General features: G+C 38.8%; 1 protein-coding gene across 1 annotated transcript in view; it reads right to left on the reverse strand.

Annotated features, from left to right (window-relative positions):
• Positions 1–15,371, reverse strand: part of LOC138961175 (gamma-aminobutyric acid type B receptor subunit 1-like) — a 64,675-nt gene that overhangs the window by 34,385 nt on the left and 14,919 nt on the right. The window contains exon 3 of the mRNA XM_070332775.1: positions 2,717–2,887. Coding sequence (XP_070188876.1) covers positions 2,717–2,887 — 171 coding nt within the window. The remainder of the gene's footprint in view (positions 1–2,716; positions 2,888–15,371) is intronic.

The following is a 15,371-nucleotide window of genomic DNA, read 5'->3' on the forward strand; positions in this document are numbered from 1 at the left end:
ATATCCGACTTTTTGTAAAAGTTGAGGCGGCACTGTCACACCCTCATTTTTCAATTAAATTGATTTAAATTTTTGTAAGACAATCTTCGACAAAGGCCGGACTTCAGTATTGCATTTCAGATTGGTGGCTTAAAAATTAATTAATGACTTTGGTCATTAAATATCTGAAAATTGTAATAATTTTTTTTATATAAAACGATCCAAATTTACGTTCATCTTATTCTACATCATTTCCTGATTCCAAAAACATATAAATATGTTATATTTGGATTAAAAACAAGCTCTGAAAATTAAAAATATAAAAATTATGATCAAAATTAAATTTCCGAAATCGATTTAAAAACAATTTCATATTATTACTTGTCTGTTCCTGATTCCAAAAACATATAGATATGATATGTTTGGATTAAAAACACGCTCAGAAAGTTAAAACGAAGAGAGGTACGGAAAAGCGTGCTATGCAGCACAACGAAACCACTACCGCGCTGAACAGGCTCGTCAGTTTCACTCCGTTATGCACAAGCGGCGGACTACGGTCATTGCAAAAAAAATGCAGTGCGTTCAGTTTCATTCTGTGAGTTCCACAGCTTAACTAAATGTAGTAATTTCGCCTTACGTGATTTGTTTTTAAATCGATTTCATAATTTTCATATTTTTAATTTTCAGAGCTTGTTTGTAATCCAAATATAACATATTTATATGTTTTTGGAATCAGAAAATGACGAAAAATAAGATGACATGTTTTTGGATCGTTTAATACAAAAATAATTTTCATTTCAAGTTTCCGATTTTTAATGACCAAACTCATTAATTAGTTTTTAAGTCTCCAAGCTGAAATGCAATAACAAAGTCCGGCTTTCGTCGAAGATTGCTTTGCCAAAATTTCGATCAATTTGATTGAAAAATGAGGGGGTGACAGTGCCGCCTCAACTTTTACAAAAAGCGGGATATGACGTCATCAAAGGTATTTATTGAAAAAAAGAAAAAAAACATCCGGGGATATCATTCCCAGGAACTCTCATGTCAAATTTCATAAAGATCGGTCCAGTAGTTTAGTCTGAATCGCTCTACACAGACACACAGACACACAGACACAGACACACACACACACACACACACACACACACACACACACACACACACATACACACACACACACACACACATACACCACGACCCTCGTCTCGATTCCCCCTCAATGTTAAAACATTTAGTCAAAACTTGACTAAATGTAAAAAGTAAGAACAGTTAGGTGGATAAAAAAAAACAAGTCGCGTAAGACGAAATTACAACATTTAGTCAAGCTCAGTCGAACTCACAGAATGAAACTGAACGCATTGCATTTTTTCCGCAAGACCGTACACTCGTAGCATCGTCTGTCCACCGCTCGTGGCAAAGGCAGTGACATTAACAATACAGAAAAGCGCGGTAGCGGTTGCGCTGAGGAGGATAGCCCGCTTTTCTATATCACTATTCTTTTTAACTCTCTGAACGTGTTTTTAATCCAAACATATCATATCTATATGTTTTTGGAATCAGGAACGGACAAGGAATAAGATGAAATTGTTTTTAAATCGATTTCGGAAATTTAATTTTAATCATAATTTTTTTTTTTTTAGAGCTTGTTTTTAATCCGAATATAACATATTTATATGTTTTTGGAATCAGAAAATGATGAACAATACGATAAACGTATTTTTGGATCGTTTTATAAAAAAAATAATTTTAATTACAATTTTCAGATTTTTAATGACCAAAGTCATTAATTAAATTTTAAGCCTCCAAGCTGAAATGCAATACCAAAGTCCGGCCTTTGTCGAAGATTGCTTTGCCAAAATTTCAATCAATTTGATTGAAAAATGAGGGTGTGACAGTGCCGCCTCAACTTTTACAAAATGCCGGATATGACGTCATCAAAGACATTTATCGACAAACAAACAAAAATGTCCGGGGATATCATTCCCAGGAACTCTCATGTCAAATTTCATAAAGATCGGTATAGTAGTTTAGTCTGAATCGCTCTACACACACACACAGACAGACACACAGACACACACACACACTGACACACACACACACACACACACACACACACACACACACACACACACACACACACACACACACACACACAGACACACACACACATACATACACCACGACCCTCGTCTCGATTCCCCCCTCTATGTTAAAACATTTAGTCAAAACTTGACTAAATGTAAAAACAAAAGAGACCCCCAAAAAATGCAATCAACGTGATTTTACGACTTCTGCTTACACGTATAGTCCGCACATATTTTTTCCTCTCTTTTTCGGAATGAAATAAGGTATCGGAAGATAGAAAACGATGCCAGATATGTTGTGAGGGATTTGGCGTCTACAGAAATAGCGATGTGTGGTGCCAAGCCCGTCACTTGGAACTAAAGCAGTGCCTATACTAATTATTTGCTGCCCTCCATACAGACAGTGTTGGGTAAGCGAGGCAGTGACTGGCGGGAAGGATTAGTGCAAGCACTACAATCAGTGACTGCAAGTGACGAGCGCAATGCCCACCCCCCCCCCCCCCCCTAGTGGATAAGACGCCGGCCTCCTAAGCGGAACACACACACACACACGCACACACACACACACACACACACACTCACTCACACATGCACACACACACACACACACACAAACACACACACATACACACAACCGATTGCTGACCACCCACCTTAGAGAAAAGTTCGTAGCTCTGATGAATGGTGGCAATGCGGGACCAACCAAGGTTTTTAAAGAACCTCACGCGTGCAGGGTTGGTCACTGTGTCCGGCGCAGCCACGCGCGCAAACTTGGGGAAGTTGGTCTTCTCTGACAGCGATGGTGAAACTGAAGCGTAGGATATCTGAAATATGTACAACATTTCAAACTTATTATTGACAAGAATCTTAAATCTTAAATTTCAGGTGCCAGGAGAAAGGTTCCGTACAACTCTCGCTTACTCTATTACACATGTTGTATGCATAAAGAGCGATTACTTCCCTTTGGTTATTTGATATATTATTATTGACAGTTTTTATTGTAAAATTAGTAGAAAAGCTGACTGTTAGGAATTGTTTTACGATGAAATAATAAGTTCATTAATAACATCAAGTTACGTCAGTCATCTTCTGAAGCTACAACGAGGTCCCTCACTATCATCATTACTGAACTTTGGCCAAAAACAATCATATTCTCGGGGTTTTTTGGGGTTTTTTTTGGTACCTCAACTTAAAGATTCCTACCCGTGGCATTCTATTCAAACTTTCTATGCCCCCTGATTTGACTCACTCACGTGACCCATGTGAAAAAAATTCTCAATCCGAAAGTTTGCCAATTGGCGCCTTTTACTACATGGAACATTTGAATAAAATGAGACAAGTGTGAATCTTTTAGTTGAGGTACAAAAAGTGAGTAACTGACTATTTGATTTTTACGTCCTCTTATGACCAATTGGCCTATCTTGGGACAGGTAGGGTTAATATGCTATGTAAGTACAAAATGTGGTGCAATAGTGGAGACAGAGACAGGCAGACAGACCAAAAGACTGACAGACAGACAGAAACAGATAGGCAGAGAGATATACGAATAAAATCCAATTAGTGCCAGCAGTATACAAAAGTGATGCTGGTACGCATAAATATTCCAACCTATGTTTTCTCTATTACCAGAAAATTATGTTCTTAGCATAGAAGAAGGGGTGTTGCCTAATTTTTAGGATCTCTGTCACTAAAAGAGGACACCGAGCTATTCCAATCATGAACACATCGCAAAACCTGGTTTAAAGCCGTCTCAAGAAATACCGATCACCCACTAAACCAATGTTGTGAATCACTTCTGATGAATGGGACACTTGTGATATATCGGGATAAGTGCAAAGTACACAAATCGCTTTCGGAGCTTTTTTTCGTACGAAATAGCCTTCAAACTAACCAGAGGCTAAAATCGTTATTGCAACTCTCTTAATGTGTTTGTTATTTTGAGATAGCCGCAGGGCAGAAACTTTTTTAAACAATGTTATACGTTTTGTTAAAGGTGCTGTTAAATTGTAGAAGAATCACTATTCCTGAGTACCCCATATGCTAAATGTATAATGCTCATACAAATCTTCGAATTTAGTCAAATGTTCAGAACGATGCCTTAACAATAAAATAAAAATTCATTTAGATAAGAACAATATCGCGGCCCTATAATCAAACATTTAAAAAAAAGATTAAGTGCCTTTTCTGCTTTTCAAATTTTGTTTTACCACTTTTGAAAATGCTAGTTGAATTGTAGGAAGTCACCCATTCTTGCGCTACTATCAGTCTCTACTCCTATAAAATCAAACTCATGCGCTCGGCTCGTTTAAAGATACACTTCCTCTGGTTTAAACAATCGTGTACACCATCTCAGATCTGCCAAAAATTCTACATGTAATAAGAGCATCCTTCCGCTTGGAGAACTACAACAACAACAAATAACAAGTCGCGTACGGCGAAAATACAACATTTAGTCAAGCTGTCGAACGCATAAAATGAAACTGAACGCACTGCATTTTTTCAGCAAGACCGTATACTCGTAGCATTGTCAGTCCACTGCTCGTGGCAAAGGCAGTGAAATTGACAAGCCAGAATAGCGCGGTAGTGGTTGCGCTGAGCAGGATAGCACGCTTTTCTGTTCCTCTATTCTTTTTACATTTAGTCAAGTTTTGACTAAATGTTTTAACATAGAGGGGGGAATCGAGACGAGGGACGTGGTGTGTGTGTGTGTGTGTGTGTGTGTGTGTGTGTGTGTGTGTGTGTGTGTGTGTGTGTGTGTGTGTGTGTGTGTGTGTGTGTGTAGAGCGATTCAGAGTAAACTACTGGACCGATCTTTATGAAATTTTTCATGAGAGTTCCTGGGTATGATATCCCCACACGTTTTTTTTCATTTTTTCGATAAATGTCTTTGATAACGTCATATCCGGCATTTTGTAAAAGTTGAGGCGGCACTGTCACACCCTCATTGTTCAATCAAAGTGATAGAAATTTTGGCCAAGCAATCTTCGACGAAGGCCGGACTTTGGTATTGCATTTCAGCTTGGAAGCTTAAAAATTAATTTATGACTTTGGTCATTAAAAATCTGAAAATTGTAATTAAAATTATTTTTTTTATAAAACGATCCAAAATTACGTTTATCGTATTGTTCATCGTTTTCTGATTCCAAAAACATATAAATATGTTATATTCGGGTTAAAAACAAGCTCTGAAAATTAAAAAATAGAAAAATTATGATTAAAATTAAATTTCCCAAATCGATTTAAAAACAATTTCATCTTATTCCTTGTCCGTTCTTGATTCCAAAAACATATAGATATGATATGTTTGGATTAAAAACACGTTCAGAGAGTTAAAAAGAATAGAGATATAGAAAAGCGTGCTATCCTCCTCAGCGCAACCGCTACCGCGCTTTTCTGGATTGTTATTTTCACTGCCTTTGCCACGAGCGGTGGACAGACGATGCTACGAGTGTACGGTCTTGCGGAAAAAATGCAATGCGTTCAGTTTCATTCTGTAGTTCGACTGAGCTTGACTAAATGTTGTATTTTCGCCTTACGCGACTTGTTAACTTTCTGAGCTTTTTTTTAATCCAAACATATCATATCTAATGTTTTTAGAATCAGGAACCAACAAGGAATAAGATGCAATTGGTTTTAAATCGATTTCGGAAATTTAATTTAAATCATAATTTTCATATTTTTTTATTTTCAGAGCTTGTTTTTAATCCAAATATAACATATTTTTGGAATCAGAAAATGATGAAAAATAAGTGGAAATTGTTTTTTGATCGTTTTATAAAAAAATTATTTTAATTACAATTTTCAGATTTTTAACGACCAAACTCATCAATGAATTTCTAAGCCTTCAAGCTGAAATGCAATACCAAAGTCCGGCCTTCGTCGAAGATTGCTTGGCCAAAATGTCAATCAATTTCATTGAAAAATGAGGGTGTGACAGTGCCGCCTCAACTTTTACAAAAAGCCGGATATGACGTCATCAAAGAGATTTATCGAGAAAAAAAACAACGTCTGGGGATATCGTTCCCAGGAACTTTCATGTAAAGTTTCATAAATATCGGTCCAGTAGTTTACTCTGAATCGCTCTGCACACACACAGACACACACTCACACACACAGACACACATACACCACGACCCTCGTCTCGATTCCCCCTCCATGTTAAAACATTTAGTTAAAAGTTGACTAAATGTAAAAAGCATGGCAGTTTCCTGTGCGGAGTGAGCTTTTTTTGCTAAATTAATTTTGCAGATGCGTCACTAACAAAATTGATTCAGCAACAATTTCCACTCTCTACAGAAAGCAGTACAATTGTTGAATTTTGGTTTGTCAAAAAGGGTTGAAACGTCGCTGTTATTTGTTTTGTCTTCTTCGTTCACACGTGAACATTGTGGGGTCTTTTTATTCACCGGTCACCATAGTTCTTCTGCTTCTGGTTTGTCTCCTACCGGGCGGATGCTCATGTCATACACAGATCTTTGGGTGGTAAAAATGATCGCTATACATGAGAAGGAATGTGCCGTTACAAATATTGATCGACAAGGATTGGCCGTACTTAAATCAAACAAGTACACACAGGACGGCAAAACTTCATGAACTGATTTATTTTTGTTCAACAAGGGCAAGAAAGGGTTTTATGTCAGCTTTTCTCAAATGGGCCAAAAAAAAAAGCTACCAGCAACGGAAACTGCCAAGCAGGACGTGTAACAGAATTTCGAGAAAACTCGATTCAGGTGCAGTGCTTAGTCATACCACTTACAGGCAGTGCGATTGTATGTATAAACTTGTACCAAAAGATAATGATGGCACGTGAAGAACATAATTCGTCATTCTATGGCTTGAAAAGCTGTACGGGATCAAACAGTTTACATTTTTTCCGAAATAAGGAGAAAGTGTTTAAAAAAGGAAGAAATTGATGAGTATGATATCCTTTCAATTGATATTTCACATCGAAGGCAAGGAGACATTTTGTCAGCAGAGGGGATAATTTATTGCTTTCCACGAGGGAGCCCTTCTTTTGCAGTGCATTTCAATTGTGCTGTCATGGATGTTCCGTTCGACTGACGAATCTCAAGAATTATTCTGTTTGAGCTTATTCCAATTTCAGGTGCATTAGTAAAGATAAGTGTTTGAGTACAAACCAAACAGTTGATGTGCACACCTGCCCCCCCCCTCTCTCTCTCTCTCTGTGTCTCTCTCTGTGTCTCTCTGTCTCTCTCTGTCTGTCTGTCTGTCTGTCTGTCTGTCTGTCTCTCTCTCTCTCTCTCTCTCTCTCTCTCTCTCTCTCTCTCTCTCTCTCGTTTCTTCTCTCTCTATATTTGTACAGAATTGTTCTTGTTTGTAAAATCTCGATACGGAACCGAAAATGAAAAGAACGACAACTGTTGAATTTTAGCTATCAAAATCGTCAATCCTGTGACAAAAACTGCTACCTCTTATTCTATCGTAATAAGGCCATCATCCGTTTTAAAAGATTATCGCGTTCAAAAAACAAAAACGGATATTCGTTTCAATTTTTTCAAGCTTTAAACAAAAAATAAAACTATAATAAAGCTGACGCGTTAGAGGATCGACGCATTTAGCCTACTGTCTTTATTTTCTCAGTATGGAAGCTTTGATTTCGACTCTCTTAAATAAGCTACCAATTCGCGCATAGACAGTCGCCGAAATGGGAAATTTAAATGTCTTTTAATTTTGTCAGGTTTTTAATAAAAAATAAAAATAAATCCCTGCGCTTAGAACTGTATCCACGGAATACGCGCAATATAAGCCTCATATTGATTGATTGATTGATTAATAAAAGCTGCAAGAAAATAAACCGAAACAAACAGCTCACGCAATACAGAACCGATCAATGTTTCAAGGTATATTAGCTCTGATTTTGACTTTCTCGAATAAGCTTTAAATTCTCGCACACAATCTTCTGAATGCGAGATTAAATCAAAAAGTTAAGAATGGGACAACTGGAAAACATATTTGCTTCAGCATAATACTAGTGCTGAGTTAATTTTCATGGCAGACATACGGACGGACGAAAGGACAGAGAGACAGACAGAACGGATGAGCTATTCCAACCTAAAAAAAAAAAACTCAATAGATTAAGCTTCAGGCAGCTTGAAAAGTGTCATATGCCCCGATGATAAGAGGGTCAAATCGAAGAGAAAATACTACGCTAAAAAGGCATACTTACAAGGGAGTAGCGCTCAACCTTATTATCACACCAAGGCATGAAACCCTACGAGGGAATGGCACTTATTATCACATCAAAATTAGTAGCTAATGCTTGGGGCTAATGCATACTGGGTCAATGTATAGATTTAAATGTGTCTGTTCTAATGTATTCATCCTGTTTTCCCCCAAGATCAGATTTGTCTGTGCTAATATGTCCATCCTGTTTTTCCCCAGATCAGATTTCTGCTAATGAGGCAAGTCTAGCACCACCCCCCAACCATCCTCCACCTACTCCACCCCCTCTCTCTTTCAGCCGGGTCATTATCAGATGGTGCATACGTTTGTTCACAGACTTTTATAAAGTTCTGCTAATACTGTTGGGTTTCCAAGCTTGAAAACCGATATCTCTAATAGGTTTACTATTACTAAGAGTGCGTCTTCACGAATTCTATTTGATATTCTTATTTGCTATAATATAAAACTTATTTCTCTTCCTTGATTTTGTCGCTTTTTTGCCCTCTGTATCTCTCTCTCTCAATTTACTTTTTTTTTAAATTACTGTCTTAAATGTACTTCTATGTTCAAATAATTATGTCTATCATTATTTGTTGTTGCTCAGACCTTTTTCCGTTTGCTGAAGAAATCATGAAAGCGGAGTGTCAAAGAACACTATAATTTATGGAAGTGTCATTTTCGGTGTTTGAATAAGCATAATCGTGTCTCGTGAATTCGTTTCTTCTTCTTCTTCTTCTTCTTCTTCTTCTTCTTCTTCGTTCATGGGCTGACACTCCCACGTTCACTCATGTTTTAGCACGAGTGTTTTCTTTACGTGTATGACCGTTTTTACCCCGCCATTCAGGCAGCATACGTCGATTTCGGGAGAAGCATGCTGGGTATATTCGTGCTTCTATAACCCACCGAACTCTGACATGGATTACAGGATCTTTTCCGTGCGCACTTGGTCTTGTGCTTGCGTGTACACACGAAGGGGGATAAGAATCTCCACCCTGAACCCCCCAGGCGGCAACGGCCGGGATTTGAACTCACGACCTTCCGATTAGGAGGCCGATGTCTTACCACTGCGCCACTGCGCCCGTCGTGAATTCGTTTCAACTTCAGGATAGCAGTTCACAAATGGATCTTGAATCTTGAAGACATAGCGGTTCAATGTTGACTTTTGCAATCGTGAATACGGCCAGCTTGGCGCGTCTGGGAGTTCCTAATTCTTCCAGATCGCGTCTGGGTTTACTATTGGTTTTTGTGAGAAAAACACAGCACTTTAATTCAAATATCACGAAACTGGGTGTTTTAAAGGCGAACATCGGCAGGAATTTTTCTCGTGGAGCGACCTAAACTTGAACCCGTCGCTATTCTTGCATGTCTGTTTACTTCGTGTTGCACGCAAAAATTGAGCGACTTCCTTGTCGCGTGGATTGACGAAGCTGTTTTATTCTCGTGACTGAAAACACTGCAGTGCGTGCAGTTGTATTCTGTGGGTTCGACAGATCGGTCCAGTAGTTTGGTCTCAATCGCTCTACACACACGCACACACACACACACACACACACATACACACACTGGCACACACACACACACACACACTCACACACACACAGGCACACACTAGCACACACACACACACGCACACACACACACCCGCTCGGCTTTTTGTCCCCTCTGCCTCACTGATTTGGTTTTGTGTTTATTTCGTCATTATTTTGTTAGTAAATAGTGAACATTGCTTCAATGCCGAAGCAAAAAACATCATTATTGGTTGTAATTTGCTACCAATTTTAAAACCCGAATATCGTATTACATAGTAATTTTGACAGCAGTTCAAATGTGTACATTAACCAGTTCCATTCAGCAGACTTTCAGGTGACCTCAGGTCTTTGTGACTGATTTCTGGCCAGGAATTCATCACGCTTTCTATTGTTCATTCGTTTCCTGTGACATCAGCAAACCAGCAAAGTGTGTGTGTGTGTGTGTGTGTGTGTGTGTGTGTGTGTGTGCCTTCGGTTATGTCGGCTTTTGTTGTTGTTGATGAGTACGTAACAAAATGTAGTCAGTATAATTATATACGTTTGCACCATACCTCATCTCCCGTGAAATATCAACAGAGTTCGAAGTTTCAGTTTGTGAATCTGTATAGTATGATTTGTTTTCAAATACGTTTTGTCTTTCTTTCCTTGTCCTGGTTTGTTTACAGATCATCGTCATTTTTTAATCTCGGAAGATCTAACTAGTGTTCTGAGCATCGCCTAAGTAGACATCAACAAGCATGTACATACTTGAATGATCTTGCCGTTGTCTATCTTTTGCGATATCGTGTCCATTTCCACATCGCAACATTATTGAATATTTGTACCAGTTTCAAGTTGTCTGATTCAAACTAGATGTTGAATGACACAGAAATAAAACGATTTCTTCGTGAACTTCAATTTTGTTTGAGTGATATATCAGGTGTACGATACATCTACACAGTTGTGTGTGTGTGTATGTGTGTGTGTTCGCGTGCGTGTGTGTGTGTGTGTGTGTGTGTGTGTGTGTATGTGTGTGTGTATGTGTGTGTGTGTGTGTGTGTGTGTGTGTGTGTGTGTTCTTGAACATAACTACACCCATGTGTTTATGAGTTACACAATTAGATATATGCGTTCAGTCAGTCTGCATGTTTCCTTTCACAAAATAAGACACAACATCAAAAATGAATACAGATTTGATCTGCAAGGAGGAAATATCAAACCAACCCACACCCCAAACCTAAAGCAGCTCATGACAAACTTTTGGTACACACTTTGCAAAATAATACTCTAATTTATAACCAGCTGCATTACACGCTGCCAACAGAGAGAGAACAAGTCGCGTAAGGCGAAATTACAACATTTAGTCAATCTGTCGAACCCACAGAATACAAGAAACTAAGTCCATCTCACGATGAACACGAGCCGAAATTATATGCACTCGACTTATGAAATAGAAAGAAATCAAATACGACGAAGAGAAGAAAAAGTTTGAAAGTACCATTGAACTTCCATGTCGGCGTGTGGCTGAGCTTAAAATAGGAATGTTGTTGCAATCTGTTAGGCACTTTCCCTTTTGACAGGTAGTTTTTCCATGTACATCAAAACACGGCCTTTTTTACAAATCCTAAAGACTGTCGGAAACTTCGCATGCTCTCTTGTGAACGCCATGTGAAACATTGATTCTGAAACAAAAATCTATGGCATGAATGACAATGGAAAGACGGTCTCTCTCTGATTCCAAGTTCATAATGACAGTTATGAAGTGCTGAATTTAGAAAATATGTAGATGAAGTAAAATCATTTGAATGTTGGCTTGTTGAAACTTCATAACAAACAGCCATCTCGTCTATATCATTATCTGAAAGAATGCAAACTTCCTTTGAAACACCAACATTTGTATGGAAAACTTCTGTTTCTGTCATCTTTGATTTCATTTGACAACTTGGACTGATGGCATCTTCCAGAGATATATCCATTACTTTCAACTTGCGCCTCTTTGTATTCCTGTAAGCCTGCCACTTATTTATAAAAAGAAACGTTTGATACTTTTACCAAACAGTTAGTATAATGCACGCTCTACCTGTATTCGTCTTTAAATTCTGCAAGACTGAAGCGAAAGAGGTCTGTCTCAGTTTTGTCGTCAGTTTGTTGTGTACATTTACACACGCACAACGAACAACACATGCACAGGCCCGGGGGAAGTTCTCCTTTCTTATGTCCGACCATAGACGTATACATGTAGTTTACTTGTTTATTAGTCATCTATTTGATTGATTACGTGTATGATATGACGGAGAGTCGCATCGGTTTGATGCCGTGAACCCAACCGTGGCTGTGGCTGTCGTTTGAAGTAGCCTACTTCTTTATAAAGATTCATTTACATTCTACTTCTGACCAAGGCATGTGTGGTACCTACTGAATCCTTGTTGCGTGTAGTTTTACGTGGCACGTTGCCCAAAGTTGTATTCTTGAGGAGCATAAAATAAAACGTGTTAAAAAGTTATCTCAAAACTCTGCAGTGACTGCTCGCGCAGCAGGTCAGCTAATTATAGCACGCAGCCTCCACAGACAGCTTTCGAGCCGAGACCATATGACTCGCCGCTCCTGCGGCTCGTCAAAAACTGCACGCACTGCAGTGTTTTCAGTCACGAGAATAAAACAGCTTCGTCAATCCACGCGGCAAGGAAGTCGCTCAATTTTTGCGTGCAACACGAAGTAAACAGACATGCAAGAATAGCGACGGGTTCAAGTTAAGGTCGCTCCACGAGAAAAATTCCTGCCGATGTTCGCCTTTAAAGGCCAACATCCAAAAGAATTTTTCTCCTGGAGCGACCTAAACTTGAACCCGTCGCTCTTCTTGCATGTCTGTTTACTTCGTGCTGCACGCAAAAATTGCGCGACTTCCTTGCCGCGTGGATTGACGAAGCTGTTTTATTCTCGTGACTGAAAACACTGCAGTAGTGCGTGCAGTTTTATTCTGTGGGTTCGACAGATCGGTCCAGTAGTTTGGTCTCAATCGCTCAACACACACGCACACACACACACATACACACACTGGCACACACACACACACACTCACACACACACACACACAGGCACACACTAGCACACACCCACACACACGCATACACACACACCCGCTCGGCTTTTTGTCCCCTCTGCCTCACTGATTTGGTTTTGTGTTTATTTCGTCATTATTTTGTTAGTAAATAGTGAACATTGCTTCAATGCCGAAGCAACAAACATCATTATTGGTTGTAATTTGCTACCAATTTTAAAACCCGACTATCGTATTACATAGTAATTTTGACAGCAGTTCAAATGTGTACATTTACCAGTTCCATTCAGCAGACTTTCAGGTCTTTGTGACTAATTTCTGGCCAGGAATTCATCACGCTTTCTGTTGTTCATTCGTTTCCTGTGACATTGATCAGCAAACCAGCAAAGTGTGTGTGTGTGTGTGTGTGTGTGTGTGTGTGTGTGTGTGTGTGTGTGTGCCTTTTGTTATATCGGTTTTTGTTGTTGTTGATGAGTACGTAACAAAATGTAATCAGTATAATTATATACGTTTGCACCATACCTCATCTCCCGTGAAATATCAACAGAGTTTGAAGTTTCAGTTTGTCAATCTGTATAGTATGATTTGTTTTCAAATACGTTTTGTCTTTCTTTCCTTGTCCTGGTTTGTTTACAGATCATCGTCATTTTTTAATCTCGGAAGATCTAACTAGTGTTCTGAGCATCGCCTAAGTAGACATCAACAAGCATGTACATACTTGAATGATCTTGCCGTTGTCTATCTTTTGCGATATCATGTCCATTTCCACATCGCAACATTATTGAATATTTGTACCAGTTTCAATTTGTCTGATTCAAACTAGATGTTGAATGACACAGAAATAAAACGATTTCTTCGTGAACTTCAATTTAATATATCAGGTGTACGATACATCTACACAGTTGTGTGTGTGTGTGTGTGTGTGTGTGTGTGTGTGTGTGTGTGTGTGTGTGTGTGTGTGTGTGTGTGTGTGTATGTGTGTGAGTGTGTGTGTGTGTGTATGTGTGTGTGTGAGTGTGTGTGTGTGTGTGTGTGTGTGTGTGTGTTCTTGAACATAACTACACCCATGTGTTTATGAGTTACATAATTATATATATGCGTTCAGTCAGTCTGCATGTTTCCTTTCACAAAATAAGACACAACATCAAAAATGAATACAGATTTGATCTGCAAGGAGGAAATATCAAACCAACCCACACCCCAAACCTAAAGCAGCTCATGACAAACTTTTGGTACACACTTTGCAAAATAATACTCTAATTTCTAACCAGCTGCATTACACGCTGCCAACAGAGAGAGAACAAGTCGCGTAAGGCGAAATTACAACATTTAGTTAATCTGTCGAACCCACAGAATACAAGAAACTAAGTCCATCTCACGATGAACACGAGCCGAAATCATATGCACTCGACTTATGAAATAGAAAGAAATCAAATACGACGAAGAGAAGAAAAAGTTTGAAAGTACCATTGAACTTCCATGTCGGCGTGTGGCTGAGCTTAAAATAGGAATGTTGTTGCAATCTGTTAGGCACTTTCCCTTTTGACAGGTAGTTTTTGCATGTACAGCAAAACACGGCCTTTTTTTACAAATCCTAAAGACTGTCGGAAACTTCGCATGCTCTCTTATGAACGCCATGTGAAACATTGATTCTGAAACAAAAATCTATGGCATGAATGACAATGGAAAGACGGTCTCTCTCTGATTCCAAGTTCATAATGACAGTTATAAAGTGCTGAATTTAAAAAATCTGTAGATGAAGTAAAATCATTTGAATGTTGGCTTGTTGAAACTTCATAACAAACAGCCACCTCGTCTATATCATTATCTGAAAGAATGCCAACTTCCTTTGAAACACCAACATTTGTATGGAAAACTTCTGTTTCTGTCATCTTTGATTTCATTTGACAACTTGGACTGATGGCATCTTCCAGAGATATATCCATTACTTTCAACTTGCGCCTCTTTGTATTCCTGTAAGCCTGCCACTTATTTATAAAAAGAAACGTTTGATACTTTTACCAAACAGTTAGTATAATGCACGATTTACCTGTATTCGTCTTTAAAGCTGTGGTCTATTAAGACTTTCCGGGGCTACGAGGTTGAAAATAGGGACAAAATCATGTACAGATTTCTGTACAGCAAACACTACCCGAAACCCCACCTATACGGCGTGTATGACCTTGAGAGCTTCAGTCAACGCTTGAATTTTGCAGTGGTAACATCCGGTTTGCTCTCGCAGAGCTGAGCATAATTGTCCAGAAGAAACGAGCAGAAAAAATAAACGACTTGGCAGGGATTCGAACTCAAGGCCTCGGGGCCTCGAAATGTCGGGGCCGATGTCTTAACCGCTAGGTCACTTCACCAGTGTTGTGAAAGATAACAAATTGATAATTTTATATCATTCTACGCTTGAATTACCATTCATGCGTTGCAAAAACGTCAAAATTGACATTAAAATTTGCCTTTATTTGCAAACATGTTTTACGGAATCGCAGTACATGTTTACACCGTCATGCTACACTACATTCGCGCCATGCAAATAGCTGCGATATCTCT

Source organism: Littorina saxatilis, linkage group LG3, assembly GCF_037325665.1.
Source record: "Littorina saxatilis isolate snail1 linkage group LG3, US_GU_Lsax_2.0, whole genome shotgun sequence".
Taxonomy (NCBI): Eukaryota; Metazoa; Mollusca; class Gastropoda; order Littorinimorpha; family Littorinidae; genus Littorina; species Littorina saxatilis.